At 37.3% G+C, this 23,968-nt stretch overlaps 1 protein-coding gene across 2 annotated transcripts in view; it reads right to left on the bottom strand.

Moving 5' to 3' along the window:
* Positions 1–1,483: 1,483 nt before the first annotated feature.
* The window catches only part of SCAMP1 (secretory carrier membrane protein 1), a 99,571-nt gene continuing 77,086 nt past the window's right edge, over positions 1,484–23,968 (bottom strand). For both annotated transcript variants that reach the window (XM_030846412.3, XM_060295924.2), the window contains 3 exons: positions 22,374–22,475; positions 18,908–19,025; positions 1,484–4,315 (listed from right to left, as the gene is read on the bottom strand). In XM_030846412.3, the coding sequence (XP_030702272.1) occupies positions 4,151–4,315; positions 18,908–19,025; positions 22,374–22,475 (385 nt within the window). In that variant the 3' untranslated portion in view covers positions 1,484–4,150. The remainder of the gene's footprint in view (positions 4,316–18,907; positions 19,026–22,373; positions 22,476–23,968) is intronic.

The raw sequence follows: 23,968 nt of genomic DNA, 5'->3' as shown, positions 1-23,968 counted from the left end.
GCCAATGAAAATTCTCCAAGTTGAAGGCTTTGTCTTACCAAAACCACAAAGTTAAATTGTAAACATGAAACCTACAGGAAGGGTAAGAACACTAGAGGGGAGCCTTTCCCTATTTTCCTGGAATCTTCAAATTAAAGATACCTATATATCTAGGATAGATTAGTGGCAACGCCTGGCTGGCTTAGAAATGTTCTGCAGATTCCTTCCTATCTTTCTGTAGACTGTGACAGAACCTTAAAATAAGGTTTAAAAACACCCATCCTTACAGAAAGCATGCTGTTTTGTATAATGTACCCTAAAATTCTAGTAGAAATACTTCACTTTCCATAATATTTAACCATTGAGATACAATCTTTTAGTTTAACAAACAAGTATTAAAAACAACTCTAGTGTTTTAAAACATATTATTCTACTCTAAATAAATTTATACTATGGTACTTGAAAATCTATCGAAGTGTACATCTTAACCATCCTCAATTATTTTTACATTAACCGCTTTCATTTCCCCTCTAAAGTTCTTAACCACATGGAATCAACAAATTCCACTAAACATCTACCTTAAGGATAAAATGGTAGGAGATACAGTGAAATGATGTGTGATGGCCACTGTCATTCTAATAAGGGAAAGTTGCACAAAAAAATGTAACAAATTCTGTATATAAACAGTCTAAACGTAGATTTTTACCAATAAAGATATAAAATTAGATGCTAATGTCAGTGTTTTCAGAAAAAGATAAAGTAATAACTGTATAAGCATTATAGTACTACAAATGATTTACAGAAACTAAGAAACTTAATTAAACATAAACCCCCTCTAAAATGCAAACCATACATTATCTCAGCATGATTTATAGAAGGACTGTTTCCAATGAAAATCCAAACTCACTTTTAGGTAACACCCAGAAAACTGAAAATGCTGTTCCTATTTTAATTTAACATGTATTTCTCAAATAAGATTCACCATGAACATTAGTTTAGACTATATTTTTATATCCTCTTTAGATAGCCAAGTGAAAAATCCAACAATACACAAATTTGTACTTTCATCAGAACATAAAACAACAACAGGTAGTGAGGCTAGAAAACAGAACACAAGTTCAATCAAATCAATACAATACAAGTACAGAGGCATCCATGTTAACCTACAAGGAAAAAATCTGGGCCACAAAACAGGTTTTCTATTTTGAATCTCACTAACTGCTAGACAGTCTGTGTATTTTGACCTTAAAGTGGTCAAAATATTTAATGAGTGAACCTCATGTTCTACTACCTACAAAGGTGAAAGCAACAGAAAAATTGTCATTTTATGTTGCTGAGTTTTTAACTAAGTCTTTTATATTACTTATTTTGTTTAGTAGCACATGATAGAATTATACACAAATTACTTTTTAAAAATTAAATGTGGTTATTTCTATATACCTTAGGCCCTCAGCATAATTTCTGCCTCTGAAGTGCTAATACAGTATTTAAAACTATACAAACATCCAGTAAACAGCATTTTATTTTATTACATTCTGTGTTAATACAATAAATATACAAAACTTCCAAACCACTGAAAACATGCAACATTAGAGGGACAGATGGAGGGCATTTATACAGAACCATGACAGTCACCGTAATGGCAGCGCAATATTACTCGTTGACAAAATATACAAACATCCCTAGATAAATAATCCAAGTCCCGAATTAAAAACCACTGAGCAATGATTTTCCAGTGTTCAAACTTTAGTTTGAAATAAAATAGCCAAAACTTAATATTACCAACTGAAAAGTGACATGGATCCTTACAATGTGAAGACCATTTCATGATTGCAATACTGGGTAATGCTAATATTAAATATAAAACACTAACAAGTGCCAATCTTCTACTGAGTGCAAATGTGACTATTTACTAATAATTATCGTTAAGAGAATAGAGATTATAAGAATTAAAAACCCCTCTACCTTATTAAACTGTTAAGCAGCGCCATCATTTTAATGCACGTTTATGTTTTTAAAAAAACATTTTTCTCTTATCAGTTTGTATTAACCCAAATAACTGGAATTTAAAACAACATTTCCCCCATCGAAACAAAAAAAGGTTCAGTTGGTTGTAATTATTCTTTGCTATTTAGCAATAGAGGATTTCTACAGAATAGGGAGAAGCATTCCTAATTCTTGAAGGAAAGTATCTCAGTATTTTTCAAAAGTCTGTATGATAAAGTTTTCATTTTGCAGTTTAAAGAAAAACAAAAGGAACTTGAGAGGTGAGTTAATGACAGACATACCTACTTTTGCTGTATTTTGTGGTTAATGTTTTGAATGTTTGTAAAATCCACACTCAACAAAGCATACTGATGAGACAGATTTTCAGTAAGATTATAGACTCTAAAGATCTTGAACTGGCTTATTTGGTTGAGAAAGTAAGTAGAGATTATCACTGATCAGAAATATTCATAAAAACAGCTTTAAATTCATACTCTGAATCCTACTTTCATCAGAATAAAAGAAATATCTTCCAAGTATATTACTTCAACAAAGTCCCAAATAAATCAAATGTAAACACCATCTGGATGGATCTGTGTTATATCTAGTATCACACAAAGCTTCTTTCATAAATAGTGAGAACTCACCATCCCACCCCCAGCATGAAACTCATTTTAACTCCAGATTTGGGGGGAAGAATAAAAGTGATTTAACCATTTACACCCAGCCAATTTTTTAGTCTCAAATAATATAATCTAATAGAGTACCCTTACTTTTCAAAATCAAGTTGAATACTTATTATTCTGCAATCTTTTAGGTTAGCTAATGACTTCCAAAACAACAGTATCGTGACTTTACAAATGTCTTTAAGTCATTTAATCAGTTATTAAAAATGACTCAAAGTTTCAACCCAAGTATACTATAAGAATGAAGTTCTGTGCTGCATAGTAATAATTTTAACATGATTCTATCCATAATTAATTCATTCAACTGTATCTGTATTTTCTTGCTTGATGCAAGTTAAATGTTTTATTTTTTCTGTTGCTACAAATTTTAATGTATTCAGTCTGTCTCAAAAATTCAAAGACTGAGGTGCGTTAGGGATTCAAGTATATGTGAAGTGCCAGGGTCTTTATACTTTTAATGCCAACTAGACATGAGAAAAGAAAAACTTCTCAAATACTGTTATGTTCTTTTTGGACATGGAGTTAGCCTAGATTTTAATACCTCTGTTAAAAATGACACACACATACCCCAGAAAAGAGCTGCCAGACACAATCTCCGTTCAATTAAAAAGAGTAGCCACAAGAATATACCAAAGTTTCCATACAGTAATATTTTACTATGATATGAATACTGAAAATTAAAAACAAAAAGGTATTATCATCACTACATTCTATTCCATCACGTATCTACCTTTTCTTTCGGATAATGCACTGCATATTATATTACATCCTCGTATTGCACCCCAGTGAATTTTTATGTAGAAGAAAGTATTACAGAAAATCATTTCTATGATTCTATAAACAACTCCCCAAACCTGCAACCATAAGCAGTGCATAACCCAAAATACTAATTCTTTTAAGAAACATGGTGACCATGCAAGAGCAGAGCTTGGTTATCAAAATATCAACTACTCTAAGAAAATAAAAAGATAAAATTTACATTATCTACCATGAAGTGTACACAGGCTCTTCACTGGTGACTGAAACTGCTAAAAAGCAAGCCAATTTAAAAATCCCTAAGTCTCTGATGTCCTATTTCTTTCAATATAAATAAGGAAAAGGAATGAAGCATTGCTTTACTGCTCCAATGTGTAATCCTTACGTTTGACTCCTGAAAGAATGACTGCAGCAAGTACTAAGTGCATTTTTAATCATAAGTGCCATGTTAATTTCAGCGTGGCACCACTGAAATAATTCGCTGAACGTTCATCCCCCAAAAAATATGGAGAATATTTATTTCACATGTAATTTTTTTTTTTTTTGCAAGGGGCACTGAAATATTAAGAAACTATCAGGTAAATAATAAGACAAGGAAGTTTTTCTGGTTTTAGCCCATGCACAAGTGATTAGGAAATATACGTGCTGTGTGTACTGTGTTTTGAACAAAAAAAATATTTATAGAATACAGTAACTGGAGAAAAAAGTACAGTCAGAAGGTAACAATGTATTGTTTGAAGACTCTAAATTTGGTTACCCTTGAAAGCATTCTGAGCTGCACTAGTTGCTGCGGTTGAAGCTGCATTTGCAGCTGCAGTCTGGACAGTTTTGTTGGACATCACACCTGTTGCAAACTCTTGTTGGGCCTTCTCAAAACTAGCACCTGTTGTGCGATACAGTCCATGTACCTACGGAGGCACAGAAAAGTGGGAGAAGATGAGTGGTAATCTATGCGTTCATTATCAATAGCTCTTCAATTAATCCCAACATGACTCAGAGATAAAAAGACTAGATTCTAGGCAGGATTCCTAAGGTCAAGAACATCAGCCGCCACAGTGGCACACAACCTTGTATGTAAATATTTTCTTAAAATAGATTTTTCCCTTTTATCTCCAATGCAGAAGAGATGATTATACCTATGCCAAACCAAAAATAATATAAAAAGCGACTTCTTAACCAAATGCAAAGAGCTATGTTTTCCACTGTACCTAATTAAGACATTACAGCCTTACAAAAGAATGGTTTAAACACAACAGGAGACATTCTGACTTAAATACATTAATTTACTACCCTAGACAATTCCAAAAAAATAATACCTTACCTATTTCTACGTTGGCTACATATACACCCCTGCCCCTATTGTATCAAATGGTATCGTTTTATCATTTAATGTAGCGAGCAATATGTGTGTCCTTAAAGATAATTCACTCTGAATACTATTTAAGTTTTTGTGTATGGTCAAGTCCTAAAGGATTTAAGAAGAAACACTTCTGAGCGCTATCTGTCCATACTGATTCATCACACAAATCTTAGATTTTTACGAGCAGGGTTCAAAAATACTCTTTCTGTTAGCATCTCTCTTGAAGATGCATAAACTATGAAGCACATCAATCCATAACATCAGCCACTCCATCTAATACAAATTTGAGAAAGGAAATAACAAGGCACACTAGGACAAATATTGATATTTATTACATACCTACAAACTTGGGGGTATGAAAGATGAGGAGGAAAGATGAGACAGAAAAGTGAACTTGTAATTACACTGCATTGTGATAGGTCTAAATTAGAAGCCTGACTAGAATGTCATCAAAGCAGGTTTGGAGGATGGGGGCAGTACACCCAAGTCAGCCCTTTTCCCAAACCTAAATACATAGGAACTGGTTAATTGTGGAGTTAAGTGTGGAGTGAGGAAAAGTAGGAGTCAAGTACTTTCAAGTCAAGTTTAGATACTGGGAAGTTGTTTCACAAAGACAGAATACAGAGGATACGTTGGTTTGGGGGGAGAGTAGACACTAAGTTCTAAACATTCATCCATTGCACAAATGTTTATTGAATACCTACTCTAAGCCTGCCCCAGCAGACAGGTGAAAATTTGGTTTGGAGGTAGAAAGGAATGGGCGAGAGACATGGACTTGGAAACCAATGGCACATAATGGTAGCTACAACTCTGACGTAATGAAATTGTCCACGGAGAGATAACACATAAAGTAGAAAGAAAAGAAAATCAAGTACTGAAGCCTGTTTAGACGACACCAATATTTAAGAGGTACCCATAACAACAAGAAATGATTAAGAGAGGAATGAGTAAAACCAGGGACCTTTTCACAGATGCCAAGGGAAGAAAGCAGTTAAGGAATGAAGAGCTGTCGGGGAAAATAAGGGGTCAAAGTCCCAAGTTCTTCTGATACACACTAGCGAAAGCAAATGCCATATTACTATGGATCAAAGTATTAAAGAGTCAGGGAGAGGGACTTCCCTGGTGGTCCAATGGTTAAGACTCCGCACTCCCAATTCAGGGGTCCAGGGTTCAATCCCTGGTCAGGGAATTAGATCCCGCATGCCACAACTAAAGATCCCACATGCTGCAACTAAAAGATCCTGCATGCTGCAACTAAAAGATCCCACATGCCACAACTAAAGATCTTGCGTGCTGCAACTAAGACCCAGTGCAACCAAATAAATTTTTTTTTTTTTTTTAAAAGGGTCAGGGAGAGGGACTTCCCTGGTGGCGCAGTGGTTAAGAATCTGCCTGCCAATGCAGGGGACATGGGTTCAAGCCCTGGTCCAGGAAGATTCCACATGCCATGGAGCAGCTAGGCCCATGCGCCGCAACTACTGCACCTGCTGCGCTCTAGAGCCTGCGAACCACAACTACTGAGCCCGTGTGCCACAACTACTAAAGCCCGTGCACCTAGAGCCTGTGCTCCACAACAAAGAGAAGACACCGCAATGAGATGCCCACGCACTGCAACGAATAGTCCCTGCTCACCACAACTAGAGAAAGCCCACACGCAGCAGTGAAGACCCAACACAGCCAAAAATAAAAAATAAATAAAGTGCAAATTAAAAAAAAAAGAGAAAAAAAGGGTCAGGGAGAAAAAGAGAGCATTGACAAGTACATATACTGGTGAACTTTAAAATTCTTTTAGTACCACAGCACTACCATAACTATATTTTTATTCCCTTTCCAAACCAAGTTTTTAAAATTAAAGATACAGATAAATTACTACGCCTATGTTTAAGAAATTTATCTCACAATGAGTATATATGATTAGATCCTACAAATTGTGTATTATAGAAATCTAATTAACCTTCTTTACTTACCAGACCTAGTCACAGTGCAAAGTAATTACAGGTTAACTTGTCTGTCTCTCCCCCTTCCCCCACCCCAATTTATGGGCATGCAATTAACAAACATCTGTTCTAATTTATTCCTTCTTTCAAATTTGTATTAAATTGAGTGGCTGATGTTATGTATTCATGAACTTCATGGTTTAATTACTTAAAATGTAATTCATAGCCCCACAGAGCAGAGAGGTAAAATAAAGGTAGGAATAATACATTTCTCAATAGTCTATATCTATATAAACCCAGAGAGCCACCTAGAGGGAAAAGACTGCATATGTATTCAGTGCACAATGCTCAAATACTGCATTAGATCCACGCTATCCACGTGAAAGGGGTGATTCTTCATTTCAGTGTCCCAGCAAGATGACGGGCTACTTACAAGGATCAACATCTCAAAAAGCTTACCATTTCCCTGTTATGGTTCAGTGATATCTACTGATATCTATTGATAACACACTCCTTAAGAAATCAGGGAGATAGTTTTAAGGTAAAACAGTGTCATTAAAAAGCAAAAACTAAACAACTTAAACACTTGCTATCTCTTCTACTTCTGAGAATTGCACTAACCTACATATTTAGTCCTAGGAGTACCACAGAAAGGACACTAGATTTGGTACCTAGTGATTCCACTACTTTCTGCAGGGCTGGACACCACTCAAAACCTCGAGTTTACTTCTCATACAACAAGAATATTTCTTGTCCTGTTTGTCTCTCAGAGTTTTCCTGAGGATCAAATGAGAATTATGTAAATGTGTTAGACTAATAAAAATTAAAATTAACTTTAAAATATCTGCAAAAGTGTCACAGCCAAGACACAACTCCAGAAAAGAATCCTGCTTCCTTAACGTATCTTCAAAAATATCTTAGTGTACAAGGTGGTTGAATGACACACAAAATATTATGGAAATTAAAAACCATGGTACTTTATTTAAACAAAATAATCCAAATGTATCGTTTCCATTAATGCTTCCAGAACACCATATCGAGAAATCATGATTTTGGATGGCAGAGTAGGAAGACCCTGAGCTCACCTCCTCCCACAGGCACCCAAACTTACAGCTATTTACAGAGCAACTATTGATGAGAAATACCTGAAGACTAGCAGAAAAGATCTACTAAAACTAAAGTTATACAGAAGGAAGCACAATAAGACAGGTAGTAGGGGCAGAGATGCGGGACGGTCAAGGCCTAAACTCCTGGGGTGGGCGATCCACAAACGGAAGGATAATTAGAATCACAGAGATTCTCCCTGAGAAGTGAGGTGTTCAAGCCCCACATGGGCTCCTCCACTGGGAAGGTGAGCCCCCAGAACGTCTGGCTTTGAAGACCAGCAAGGCTTGCTTCCAGGAGCGCCAGAGGGCTGTAGGAAACAGAGACTTCGCTTTGAAAGGGCATGCACGAAATGCCGCCTGCCCTGAGACACAGGGCAGAAGCAGTCATTTGAAAGGAGCCTGGGTCAGACCCGCTTGAACAGCCTCCTGCAGACCCAGGAGGCAGCTGGAACTCACCATGGGGACACAGATGCTGGTGGCAGCCAATCTGGGGAGCTCAGGCCACCACAAGGGCACTGGTGATAGAAAGTGCCATTTGGGAATCCTCCTTCTTACCAGGGCCGGGCCTGGTCCCACCCACCAACCTGTCAGCACCAGAACTGGGACACCTCAGGCAAAGCTACTAACAGGTGGACACGGCCTGACCCACCAGCAGACCAGCAGCCTCAGGATCCCCAGAGTCCCCAGCTAACCCAAGACCCAGCCCCACAAACCACTGGCCAACATCAATCCCCAGATCTCCAGGGCCATGCAGCCAGAGACCCCAGAACCTGGGTCCACCCACCAGTGAGCCAGCACTAGCCCTAGGAGCCCCCTATGTCCCATCCCCATCCACAAACAGGCTGACCCTAGCTTCAGGATGCCCTGGTTCTGCAACCAGAGACTGCAGGACCTGCCTATATTCACCAGTGGGCCACACCAGCCCCATGACTCAGCCTCATGCACCAGTGGGCAGTCACCAGCCCTGGGACCCCTTGGGCCCCAATCACACCCAAAAGAAAGCCAACGCCAGCTTCAAGACACCATGGACATGGCAGACAGTTATGTCAGGAACTGGCCCCACCCACCAGCAGGCCAACATGGGATCTGGGACACCTAGCATAAAAACCAGCCAACTTAAGACCCAGCTCCACACAGCAGTGGGCCAGAACTAGCCCTGGGACCCCCTGGGGCTCTGTAACCAGCCACCTCGTGACACGGCCTGGCCCATCAGTGGCCGGCAGCCTCTGCACAAGGCAGGGCATAGCAACCAACCAGACCGGGGGCTAGCCATGCCTACCAGATTGCCCACAGTAGTCAGCATACCACAACGAAAGGGCCCATGCAACCTACCTATGGGGCAATCCCAGAGCATATAGCTCTGGTGACCAGAGGGAAGCACACTACTGGGACACACAGGACATTTCCTACATAAGGCCACTTCTCCAAGATCAGGAAATATAACAAGACTACCAAATACAGAAAAATGAAAACAGTGAATTAACCAAAATGAGGTGACAGAGGAATATGTTCCAAACAAAGGAACAAGATAAAACCCCAAAGGAAGAACTAAGTGAAGTGGAAGTAGGCAATGTACACAATAAAGAATTTAAGGTAATGATCATAACGATGCTTAAAGAACTCAGGAGAAGAAATGGATGAACATAGTGAGAAGATTACCGAAGAGTTAGAAAATACAAAGAAGAATCAAACAGAGTTGAAGAATACAGTAACTGAAATTAAAACCACACTAGAAGGAATCAACAGTAGGCTAGATGATACAGAGGAACAAATCAGAGAACAGGAAGAGAGAGCAGTGGAATCACTCAAACTGAACAGAAAAAAGAATTTTTAAAAATAAGGACAGTTTAAGAGACCTCCAAAACAACATCAAGTGTACTAACATTCACTTTATAGAGGTCCCAGAAGAGAGAAAAAGGGACAGAGAACATATTTGAAGACATAATAGCTGAAAACTTCCCTAACCTGGGAAAGGAAATAGACATCCAGGTCAAGGAAGTACAGAAAGCTCCAAACAGGATCAACCCAAAGAGGACCACATTAAGACACACTGTAATTAAAATAGCAAAAGTTAAAGATAAAGAGAGAATATTAAAAGCAGCAAGGGAAAAGAAACAAGTTACATACCAGGAAACTCCCATAAGGCTATTACCTGACTTTTCAGGAGAAACTCTGCAGGCCAGAGGGAGTGGCACAATATATTTAAAGTGATGAATGGAAAAAAATCCTACAACCAAGAAGACTACTCAGCAAAGCTTTCCTTCCAGTTTGAAGGAAAGATCAAAAGTTTTACAGACATGCAAAAGCTAAGAGAGTTCAGCACCACAAAACCAGATTTATAAGAAATGTTAAAGAGACTTCTCAAAGCAGAAAAGGCTACTACTAGAAATATGAAAATTACAAAAGGAAAAATCTCATTGGCAAAGGCAAACAAACAGTAAAGGTAGTAAATTAACCACTTATAAAGCTAGTAGAAAGCTTAAAAGACAGAAGTAGAAAAATTTGGACTTCCCTGGTGGTGCAGTAGTTGGGACTCTGTGCTCCCAAGGCAGGGGGCCTGGGTTCAATCCCTAGTTGGGGAACTAGATCCCACATGCATGCCACAACTAAGGAGCCAGTGAGCCACAACTAAGGAGCTGGCAAGCTGCAACTGGGGAGCCTGCCTACTGAACTAAGGAGCCCACATGCCACAACTAAAAGGAGCCAGTGAGCCGCAACTAGGCAGCCCGCAAGCCACAACTAGGGAGCCTGCCTGCCGCAACTAAGACCTGGTGCAACCAAATAAATATTTTAAAACTAATAATAATAAAAGGTAGAAAAATTATCTATATCCACAATAAGTAGCTAAGGGATACTCAAAATAAGATGTAAAATATGATGTCAAAAACTGTAAATGTGGCAGGGTGGAGTAAAAATGCAGGGTTGTTAAAAATGTGTTCAAACTTAAGAGATCAGCAACTTAAAATAATCATACACACACACACACACACACACACACACACACACACACACAGACTGCTATATATAAACCTTATGGTAACAACAAACCAGAAGTCTATAATTGATACACACACAAAAGAAAGGAATCCAAACATAACAGTAAAGATAGTCATCAAATCACAAGGGAGAGAGAAAAAGAAAGAAAAAAGAACTACAAAAAATAACCCAAAAAACAATTAACAAAATGCCAATAAATACATAACCTAACAGTCATTACTTTAAATGTAAATGGACTAAATGCTCCAATTCATTTAGCCACAGAGTGGCTAAATGAATACAAAAACATTCATATATATGTGCTCACTTTAGACCTGAAGTAACACACACGGACTGAAAGTGAGGGGATGGAAAAAGGTATTCCATGCAAACAGAAACAGAAAAGAAAGCTGGAGTAGCAATACCTATACCAGACGAATAGACGTTAAAACAAACAGTAACAAGAGACAAAGAAGGCCATTAAATAATGATCAAGGGATCAATCCAGAAAAAGGTATAAGGTTGTAAATATATACGCACCCAACATAGGAGCACCTAAATATACAGACTACATACAGTAAGTCCCCTACATACGAACCTTCAAGTTGTGAACTTTCAAAGATTCGTTCCATCAATGTCAGGCGTGAGTGAAACTGCAGCTTACCCTCCATCTCCTATTGCTGACGATCCTTTAGCTCTACCATCTCCCACCCCTTCTCCCTCCTCTAGTCAGTAACTCTTCTTGCCTGTTCACTTAATGCCAACCTCTGTATGCCAGCTATTGTACTGTACTGCTGTACTTTCCAAGGTACTGTACTGTAAGATTAAAAATGTTTTCTTGGGCTTTCCTGGTGGTGCAGTGGTTGAGAGTCCACCTGCCGATGCAGGGGACACAGGTTCGTGCCCCGGTCCGGAAAGATCCCACATGCCGTGGAGCAGCTAGGCCCGTGAGCCATGGCCGCTGAGCCTGCACATTCGGAGTCTGTGCTCCACAATGGGAGAGGCCACAACAGTGAGAGGCCCGCGTACCGCAAAAAAAAAAAAAAAAAGTTTTCTTTATTTTTTGCATTTTTTTTTATGTATTATTTGTGTGAAAAGTATTATAAACCTATTACAGTACAGTACTATACAGCTGATTGTGTCAGTTGGGTACCTAGGCTAACTTTGTTGCACTTACGAACAAACTGGACTTACAAACACGCTCTTGCAATGGAACTCGTTGGTATGTAGGGGAATTACTATACTAACACACATAAAAGGAGAAACTGAGAGAAACTCAATAATACTAGCAAACTTTAACACCCTACTTACATCAATGGACAGATCATTCAGACAGAAAATCAATAAGGTAACACTGGCCTTAAATGACACAATAGACCAAACGAAGTTAATAGATAAATAGAGAGCATTTCATCCAAAAGTAGCAGAATCATGTTCTTTCCAAGTGCACTAGGAACATTCTCCATGATAGATCACATGGCAGGCCACAAAACAAGTCACAGTAAACCTAAGAGAACTGGAATCATATCAAGCATCTTTTCTGACCACAATGCTGTAAGACTAGACATCAACTACAAGAAAAAAAATGTAAGAAACACAAACACATGGAGACTAAACAATATGCTTACTAAACAAACAATGGGCCACTGAAGAAATCAAAGAGGAAATTTAAAAAATACTTGGAGAAAAAGGAAAACAAAAACACAGTGATCCAAAATCCATGGGAAGCAGCAAAAGCAGTTTCTAAGAGTGAAGTTTATAGTGATACAAGTCAACCTCAGGAAATGAAAAATCTCAAATAAACAACCTAACCTTACAACTAAAGTAACTGGAAAAAGAACAAACAAGACCCAAAGTTAACAGAAATCATAAAGACCAGAGTAGATATAAATGAAATAGAGACTAAAAATTAGAAAAGTTCAATGAAACTAAGAGTTGGTTCTTTGAAAAGGTAAACAAAATTGATAAGCCATTAGCCAGACTCATCAAGAAAAAAAGAGAGAGCGTCCAAATCAGTAAAATCAGAAATGAAAAAGAACTGATAACTGACACCACAGATATATAATGGATCATAATAGATTGCTATGAACAATTATATGCCAATAAAATGGACAACCCAGAAGAAACAAATAAGTTCCTAGATATGTACAATCTCCAAAGACTAAATCAGGAAGAAATAGAAATTAGGAACAGACCAACTACCAAGAATTAAATTAAATCAGTAATTTAAAAAAATCTCACAGCAAACAAAAGTCCAGGACCAGATGGCTGCACAGGTGAATTCTACCAACATTTAAAGAAGAGTTAACACCAATCCCTCTCAGTTATTCCAAAAAACTGCAGAGAAAAAATGTTTCTGAACTCATTCTATGAGGCCAGCATCACCCTGATACCAAAACCAGACAAAGATATCACAAAAAAAGATATCACAGAATTCCTGTTGGGGTGATGAAAAATGGAAATAGTGGTAGTGGTTACACAACATTGTGAATGTAATTAACGCTACTAAATCGTACACTTAAAAATTATTAAAATAGCAAATTTTATGTTTTATGTAGAGCCACAATTTTTAAAAATTAATAATGTAATATACCAAAAAGCATTGAATTATACAATTTAAATGGGTAAACTGCATGACATGTGAGTTACATCTCAGTAATAAAGCCATTAAAATATGCATATAAAGATTGTTTGGATGAAAATATCATATGTACAGCATCATAAACTAGCAGATCCACCAAATTTGAAAATGCCTAGGTAAAGATAATTCACAATAATTTAGTTATATTAACTGGGGTTTGGAATCTAATAAGTAACTAGCCTAGTACTTATAGAAAAGGATAACAAAATTAAGATTTGGGCAATCAAAAAAAAAGTGAACATACTAAGGATACCAACTGATGACAGATATAAACAACCTGCTCAGAGTGCCAATTTTTCTAGGGATTCAAAAGTATTACTGCACCTACTCTGTGTCCCCTGGATGAAAATAAGCAGCATGTGGACTAGCATTTTATTTTATTTTTATTTTTCTTGCAGTACGCGGGCCTCTCACTGTTGTGGCCTCTACCGTCGCGGAGCACAGGCTCCGGACACGCAGGCTCAGCGGCCATGGCTCATAGGCCCAGCCGCTCCGCGGCACGTGGGATCTTCCCGGACCAGGGCACAAACCCGTGTCCCCTGCATCGGCAGGCGGACTCTCAACCACTGCGCCACCAGGGAAGCCCTGGACTAGCATTTTAATAGGCAATGTGAATCATCTGACATTGATACCTAATCAGAAAAGACCTTAGTGTTGGATGATTCAGAGAGAGGAAGAGAGAGAAGCAGCATGCCTGTCTGTGATAGTACAGAAAGATATTACAGTAAAATTATCAGCATTCTATCCTAGATCCAAAATAAATCAGAAATAAAAGGGGAGGGGAGCGTAGTGAACAACTACAATGCTTTTAAAGAAAGTGAAATTCACTTTTAATCTAAGAGGACTATCACTTTATATACAGTAGGATAGCTTCACAAAGCATTTACTGTACAACACCAGTTTAACTAATAAATGAGACTTTTCATTATTGTGGATCATATACCCCAATTCTATACTCTCACACAAGATAAAAGATTATTTGCAAAACAGATATTTTGGTATAGACAAAGATTTTTAAGTACGTTAAAAACTTGTTTTTTAAAGAAGTGAAATAACTTTTTTAAAAATTCTTCTGAAGTGCAAAAAAATCACTACTAACAATTATTTTATTAATGTGGACAAAGTCTATTAACAATTTTTTAAATTTCATAGAAAAATAACCATTCAAAACTAGGTCCCAAAGGAAATACAAATTACGTATTATCTATTTATCTCTAGCGTACTAAGTTATTCTAGCTCTTATATCAATTAAAGGATGGGGGAAACTTTGTATTCCCCTGATATATAATCTCCTATGACTCATTCATTTATTATTTGACCCATTTATAATACCTCTCCCTTAGCCCAAAACTATTATGTAATTCTTTCTAATAGCTTACTACAAAAAGATGGGCCTGTAAAAAAAAATATTGTTTGGGAATAATCTAAAAGAAAATTTTAAAAATCTATCTGTGAAAGGTAAGGATTAAACTATTCCCTTATCTATGAATAGGTACAAGAGACAGATATTCTTGCATTTCAATTATTTTAAATTTGGATTATAAGATGACACTATGGGGAAAACAAAGATACCATAGTGCCCATACTGGGCACTTTAGACACCAATGATTAGCTAACTCCAAATTATGCAGGACTTCAGAATGTCCACAAAATTCTCAAAATTGTATTCACTGCCATTGAAATAAATATATACCACAGAGCACCATTTAGCTGGTACTGGAGACGCAGAATAGCCTAATAAAAAGCAACTATTCTAGAGCCAAAACAGTGTGCACAGGTAACTTTTAGAGGGCATTAACTGCTTATGGAAAGCCTGACTCCTAGCGGTTATAAACTATGGCTACATAGCCCCAAAGGACTTTTTTCTTTTAAAATGTACAGTGTGGGGAATATAGTCAATAATAGAATACCATTATATGATGACAGATGGTAACTAGACTTGCTGTGATGATCATTTTGAAACATACAGAAATATCAGATCACTACGTTGTGTACCAGAAACTAACACAGTGTTGTAGGTCAATTATACTTCAAAAACAAACAAACTCATAGAAGAAGAGATCAGATTTGTAGTTATGAGAGGCGGCGGGTGGGAGAAGGGGAATTGGATAAAGATAGTTAAAAAGGTACAAACTTCCAGTTACAAGATAAATAAGTAATAGAGATGTAATGCACAACATGATAAATATAATTAGCAGTGCTGTATGTTATATATGAAAATTGTTAAGAGAGTAAATCCTAAGAGTTCTCATCACAAGGAAAAACATTTTTAAAATTTTTATTTTGTATCTATGAGATGATGAATGTTTGCTATACTTATTAAAAATCATTTCATGACGTAAGTCAAATCATTATGCTGTACACCTTAAACTTATATAGTGCTGTATGTCAATTATATCTCAATGAAGTTGGAAGAAAAAACAGCAAGTTTTGAGCAAGTATGTAAAAGAAAATAAAAAGAAAAATCAGGTGTTTTCATTGGATCTCAATTTCTATCAAATTAAAAGAAATCCTTGCCGTTACAAATATGAAAGCTGGCTCAAACTATATTTTAGCTTATATTATCTCCATTTATTGTACTTCATAAAATCATCTCATCTAAATTCCTTATTTCACAGACGAAGAATATGAGACTGGAACCAGGTCTTGAAAGAGCACTTGTAAGTCTTCAACTGGTAGAGAAGATAAAGCAACCCAGAGGTCAAGAAGCATACCATGAACAAAAACTGAGACAAAGCAATGTACGTGATGTATTTAAAAGAAACCAAGAAGTAACTTTGAATAGAGTATAAAGTCTGGATCCAGGAGTTGTGAAAGGTCACCACCAGCCCTACTACCACTACCACCACAATCCCATTCCCCAACCTGAGGTCCACTTCAAAAATCTTCAGAGTGCTGGGTTTATTTGGGATTTTTTTAGATTAAAATAGTAACTATACATAAAGTGAACTGAAGGAAGTGGGAATGGGGTATGAGCAACCTGTAAAAAAATCTCTGGGTTAGCTGAGGTTGGAAATGGAAAGGAAGAGAAAGATGGAACAGACACTAAGAAAGTGTCTAGGAAAGTGAGTATACACACTAAAAAACGTCCAAGGTAGATAGCTAGTGGGAAGCAGCCGCATGGCACAGGGATATTGGCTCGGTGTTTTGTGACAGCCTGGAGGGGTGGGATAGGGAGGGAGGGAGACGCAAGAGGGAAGACATATGGGAACATATGTATATATATAACTGATTCACTTTGTTATAAAGCAGAAACTAACACACCATTGTAAAGCAATTATACCCCAATAAAGATGTTAAAAAAAAAAAAGTAATGGAAGCACTGACAAAGTAATGATGTAAGTTTTAAATGGAATCACATGAAAAAGTACTTACAACCACTCATGTATAATAGCTACTTAATAAATTTCCTTTTTAAAACACAGCTTCATTGAGATAAATGTTGTACACTATACAATTTACCCTTGTAAAGTATACAATTCAATGGTTTTTAGTATATTCATAGACCTTTTTCACCATCACCCCAAAAAAGAAATTCTATAACCATTTGTAGTCACCCTCCACCCCACCCCTGGTTATAGGCAACCACGAATCTACTTTCTGTCTCTATGGATTTACCTATTTTGGACATTTCATATAAGTGGAATCATACACTATGTGGTGTTAATAAACGTTTCTTGAATATGAATCAGAACTTCTGGAAGGAGTGCTGGTTCTGAGAAAAGAATGAGTGTATGCATTACTGTGAGATGATGATACCAATCAACTGGAGATAGAAACAGTCACCTGAAGATGCAACTAAATGTCTGTGTAAAGCATTGTCTTTCAACTCCAACATTCTAGTTCATGCAGGTAAGGAAGAAACTGAAACAATGAGGGAGGTTGAAATTCCCAAAGGAAAAACTACTGTAGAGCAAGCACAAAGAGCAGAGACCTGACTGCATTTAAGAAGACCTTTAGTTATGAGCTGAACGAAGAAATGAAGGAGAAAGACTAGCCTCAGAGGCAGAAGAATCAGAACATAACCATAAAGGCTGAGGAAGAGGGGCCACCTGTAGAATAGAAGGCTTCAGTGTCCAAGGAGGAGGAAAACGGAAAAAAAGGCTGGTATAGGATCTAGTAACTTTAGAAAGCGGAGTTTCAATAGTTATGTATGTGTATTTCTAAAAAGAAGTAAAAGCTTTTAAGAGGGGAAATGAGTAGCAAAATATGGACAGAAAGAACATAGCCTAGGTTTCACAGAGTTTTGAGAAGGATTAAAGACAAATGTACAAGCAAAATATTTCAAGAATGCAGTTTTCTTAAATATAAGGTACAGTTATTTCTGTGCAATCCTTGTACATATTCCCAAGTTGCCACAGAGTAAAAAAAAAACAAAGAAAAAATGTTTTAAGGACTTATTTTCCTTAATGTGAGACCCACCAAAAAGTATTATTTTAAAACATAGGTGTAATTCACAGGGTCTCTATATTATGTTGGAACATGTGTAGAATATCAAAAATACATACCCAAGGCACGATATAACTTTATACATAAAAAAACCTGACCTTTCTCCTACCGTATGGAATGATTTTCTTTAAGGCAGTGAAAACAGCCATGGGAATTTGACAGGAGGAGGCGCAGTCATCCCTCAGTATCTGTGGGTACTGGTTCCATGATACCCTCATCCCCACGCCCATGGGTACCACAATCTGAGGGTGTTCAAGTCCCTTATACAAAGTGGCGTAGTATTTGCAAGTAACCTACGCACATCCTCCCCACATCTGTCCGATATGTATACTTGAAATCATCTATAGATTACTTATAAAACCTAATATAATGTAAATGTTATATAAATGGTTGTAAAAACAATGTAAATACTATGTAAATAGTTGCCATTGTGTGGCAAATTCAAGTTTTGCTTTTTGGAACTTCCTGGAATTTTTTTTTCCCTAATGTTTTCAATCCACAGTTGCTCAAATTAGAGGATGTGGAACATGTGGATATAGATTGCCAACTGTATAGCTAAGATAATTGGGCAGTTACTAAAAATAAAATTCAGTCCATAATCCAGCCTGAATCTGTTACCAGCTCACTTTATACTCTTAGATAAAATACAAATAAAATGCACATATCACACAAGAGTTTTACTTCTATTTATTAAGCGGTCTACTATGTTTCATATTCAAAAAAAGAAATCAGAATATATAAAAAGATACAAATTTTAAAAATGAGATTGACTCTTCAATTGATAAAAGAAGCCCTCGGTTAACAGAATTTAAAAATATTCTCTATCTACAGGAAACATTAAATGTGATGCAATTTTCTAAAATTTATCTATGCATAACTTTTAATTGTAAAAAGTAATCCTCAGAGAGCAAACTTGCATAAGAACAACAACCAAATGGCTTGAGGTTACACTAAATAAAGAGCAAAATGGGAAAATGAGAACTGAATCTCAGGTTCACTAAAAAAATTTACAGACATAAAATTTCACTTACCTTTTTAAACATAACTAGTGAGATGACTGCTGATGCTGTGAAAAGTGCTGCTATGATTATCATCATGATTCCAACAGGAATACTTTTGTTGAGACCAGTAAGGGATGAAATCCAACCACTATGAAATTAAAAGAAGAAAACTAAAATTAGGCAAATAAGTTAATGCACAATTTTTAAAAACAGCATAATAACTAACACATTTTCAGCACTTACAATCCAGGCAACATCCAAGTTCTTTACATGTATTAACTCATTTAATTCTCACAACAACCCACTACGATATATGCTATTTTTAATCCCTATTTTACAGATAAGAAACTGAGTCACCAAGATTATTCAGCAACTTGCCCAAGGTCACACAGCTAATAAAAACAGCACAGTCTGAATTCAAACCTAAACACCAAAATCCAGAGCCTTAAATGTATACCATGAGATTTTACATTTTTTAAGCCTATGATTTCATTATTATTTTTTAAAGTTCATTTTAATTATGTAAAAAAATCTTTGAGAACCACATATTCAACAAAGGGCTAGTATCCAAAATATATAAAGAAACTTCAAAGCTCAACAGTAAAAATAAATTCTTAAAATTAAAAAGTTTCAATTAGAAAATGGGCAAAGGACTTCACTGGTGGTCAGTGGTTAAGAATCCACCTGCCAATGCAAGGGACACAGGTTCGATCCCTGGTCCGGGAAGAGTCCACATGCCACAGGGCAACTAAGCCCTGAACCACAATGACTGAACCTACATGCCACAACTACTGAAGCCCATGCACTCTAGAGCCCGCACACCACAACTACTGAAGCCCATGCACTCTGGGGCCCACGTGTCGCAACTACTGAGCCTGAGTGCTGCAACTACTGAAGCCCGCGCACCTAGAGCCCGTGCTCCACAACAAGAGAAGGCACCACCACAATGAGAAGCCCGCGCACTGCAACGAAGAGTAGCCCCCACTCGCTGCAACAGAGAAAAGCCCACACGCAGCAATGAAGACCAGCGCAACCAAAAAAAAAAAAGAAAATGGGCAAAGACATGAAGAGACATTTCACCAAGAGGATATATAGATGACAAATAAGCACATGAAAAGATAAAACATCATGAGTCATTAAGGAAATACATATTAAAACCACAGTGAGATATCATTACACACCTATCAGAACAGCTTAAAAAAAAAAAAGTAGTGACAACACCAGAGGCTGGTGAGGATGTGGAGGCTGAATCACCCATATGTTGTAGTTGGGACTGTAAAATGTTACAGCCATTCTGGAAAATACTGTCAGTTTTTTAAAAACACTGAACAGGGAATTCCCTAGCAGGTCCAGTGGTTAGGACTCCCTTGGCTCTCATTGCCAAGGGCCCGGGTTCAATCCCTGGTCAAGGAACTAAGATCCCACAAGTTGTGGCATGCAGCCAAAAATAAATAAATAAATCATCTAAAAATAAACAAATAGAAATTTTACAACACTAAACATGCAACTTCCATATGAACCAACAATTACACTCTTCTCTTGGGTATTTATCACAGAGAAATGAAAACTTATGTTCACATAAAAACTTGTTCACGAATGTTTTTAGCAGAATAGCCCCAAACCAGGAACAATCCAAGGTCCCTTGGACTGGTGAATGGTTAAACAAACTGTGGTCCATCCACACCATGGATGCTGCTCAGGAATAAAAAGGGATGAACGACTGAGACACAACAACCTGGATAAATCTCCAGAGCATTATGCTTAGTGAAAAAAGCTAAAGGGTACAAACTGCATGATTCCATTTATATAACATTCTCGAAATGACAAGCAGATTAGTGATTGCTGGGGTTAAGGAGGGAAATGAGTGTGGCTGTAACGGGCAGCATAAAGGATCCTTTGGTGATGGGAATGTCCTGTGTCTTCACTGAATCAATGTCAAGATCCTGATTTTGGTATTATTCCATAGCTTTACAATATGTTACCACTGGGGAAAACTGGATAAAGGATGCTTGGGATCTCTCTGCATTATTTCTTATAACTGTCTGTGACTCTACAGTTATCTCAAAATAAAGAGTCTAATTTTTTAAAGTCTGCTAAAGTACCTGAGGTCTATCTTACAACAGGTCACCTTGTATGCACCCTCACTAGCAGATTCCTGTGCTATTTAGTCACCTCACAGGCTGCTGTGCTCAGTTTTAACACTTTTTTCTAAGTCTGTTCTAAAAAGCAAAAGAAGGGCTTCCCTGGTGGCGCAGTGGTTCAGAATCCACCTGCCAATGCAGGGGACACGGGTTTGAGCCCTGGTCTGGGAAGATCCCACATGCCGCGGAGCAACTAAGCCTGTGCGCCACAAATACTGAGCCTGCGCTCTAGAGCCTGCAAGCCACAACTACTGAGCCCACGGGCTACAACTACTGAAGCCCACGTGCCTAGAGCCCGTGCTCCAGAACAAGAGAAGCCACCGCAATGAGAAGCCCATGCACCGGAATGAAGAGCAGACCTCGCTCACCGCAACTAGAGAAAGCCTGTGCACAGCAATGAAGACCCAATGCAGCCAAAAATAAATAAATTTATTTTTTAAAAAAAAAAAAGCAAAAGAAATTATTTAGGTTTCATTAGAATACAAAAATGCTGTTAACATAAGCAGTGTATTTTTTAAATTAAACATTTAAAACATTTCCTTTCTCTCAAATGCTAAAGAGTAAACACTTTTTAAAATCATAATGAATGCTACTCTTTCCTAGAACTGATTTAAAATACCCAAATAAATTCTCTGCATGTATATATGCCCGTTAGATCTGCAAAGCTATCAACAGTTGTCTGACTTTCAGTGACTACTCTAATTCAGTAGTGGCATACTAAATGTAAGTCTTCAAATACACTCTAGTTACATGATCGTTTCAGTTTATGTACGTAGCGCAGCAAAGTTGCCTCGCACATGCTTTTAGCTTATAAAAATTCAACTGTACGCAATGGTTGTAAGAGAAAGAAGAGAGGGAGGGATGATTTTATACATAGGTACTCTTCTATGCACCACTTCACTCAAGGAAATGTTTGCTCCAGAGTGTCTGAAGAGAGATATAAATCTATGACCTTCTAACCTGTGTCCAAATAGTCTCAGTTTCTGACGGTCCCCCACTGAGTGAGCATTTTGCCAGACTAAGAACGATTCTATTTGTTTAAAGATATATCCATATATGTGCATGCAGTGACTCCACTTTTCAAAGACGTGTGTGTATGTGGGCACACATGCATTTGTGTGTGTATGAAAATATATGTTTGCATACCTAAAATAGCGCTTTACACATAAGAGGTAGCCTTCTCTTAAATTCCTTCAAAGGTTATTCCTTAGGAAACTTTTAAATTGCATTTTTTATTATTTGTATACTTTTGCTAATCTGGTTTTTCTACGTCAAATATTTTTAGGAATCCAAAAATTATATTAAGATACTAGATGAACAGATTATAACTAGAGTAATTAAAGTAAATGACTTACCAGTTACCCCAATTATGAAATCCTGCAGCCTGGAGTACATGTACAGCAAACTGACAAATATAGACGAAAAAGAATACAAAGAATCTGAATGAACTGTCACTCCTGTTTTTAAAAAGAAAGAGAGTAGGGAGAAAAAGAAAGGGGAAAATGTCATTGTTCTCAATGCCTTTACATTCACTTGTAGACTGACATTCAAACATTAAAAAATATTTTTAAAAACCAGTGGCAACTACCTGAGACTTGAAATTAAAATAATAACAATGTATGTGAACCGTTTATCCAAATACTAGACGATGTTATTATTATTCCAGCCTCACTTTGTCCTTTCAATTTCCAACTGCACCACAAAACATCTTGGCAAAAGAAAAATTATTTCGTTTTCATTTTTTATCAAATAGCTTCACTGAATTATAATTAACATACAATAAACTGCAAGTATTTAAAATATACAATTCGGTAAGGTTTGACATAAGTATATGACTATGAACCTTCTCTAAACAAAATAGTGAACATATTCCAAATTTTTCCTTGTGTTCCTGGTTAATCCCTCCCTCCCCACCCACTGCTTTCAGTCACTATAGTTTCGTATTTCAGAGTTTTATTTAAATGGGATCATACAGTCTACACTTTCTTCTTGTCTGCCTTCTTTCATTCAGCACGTTTTCAGATTCACTCATGTTGCTGCATGTAACAAAAGTCCATTCTTTTTCATTGCTGAGTAGTATTCCATTGTATAGTACCACCACAGTTTGTTTATTCATTCACCTGTTGATGATCAGTCAGATTGTTTCTAGTTTTTTACTTCTATAAATAAAGCTGCCATGGACATTCATGCATATGTCTACATATGAACATGTATTTCTTTTTCTCCTGGGTAACTACCTAGAAGTGGAATGGCTAGAACACACAGATATAAGTTTAACATTTTTTTTAATGAATTAATTTTATTTTTGGCTGTGTTGGGTCTTCATTGCTGCGTGCAGGCTTTCTCTAGTTGCGGCGAGTGGGGGCTACTCTTCGTTGCAGTGCACGGGCTTCTCATTGCAGTGGCTTCTCTCGTTGTGGAGCGTGGACTCTAGGCGCATGGGCTTCAGTAGTTGTGGCACGCAGGCTCTAGAGCGCAGGCTCAGTAGTTGTGGTGCGTGGGGCTTAGTTGCTCCGCAGCATGTGGGATCTTCCCAGACCAGGGCTCAAACCCGTGTCCCCTTCATTGGCAGGCAGATTCTTAACCACTGCACCACCAGGGAAATCCCAAGAGTGTCTTTTAAAGAAGAAAAATTGGAGTTCATAAAAAGACAAAACTTATCAATTTGTTCTTTTATGGATCTTGATTTTATTGCTGTATCTAAGAAATCTGTGCCAAAGACAAGGACACAGTTTTTTTTCTTGTCTTTCTCCAGAAGTTTTATATTTTTTTGGTTTTACATTTAAGTCTATGTCCCTTTTTTAGTTAATTTTTAAAATATAGTATGAGGTATGGATTAAAGTTCTTTTTTGCATACAGATACGCCATTATTCCAGCATAATTTCTTAAAAAGACTGTCCCTTCTATACTGCATTACCTTTGTACTTTCTAAAAAATCAGTAATCTATAT

Source organism: Globicephala melas, chromosome 3, assembly GCF_963455315.2.
Source record: "Globicephala melas chromosome 3, mGloMel1.2, whole genome shotgun sequence".
Classification (NCBI taxonomy): domain Eukaryota; kingdom Metazoa; phylum Chordata; class Mammalia; order Artiodactyla; family Delphinidae; genus Globicephala; species Globicephala melas.
This window is presented reverse-complemented; position numbering and strand designations above follow the sequence as displayed.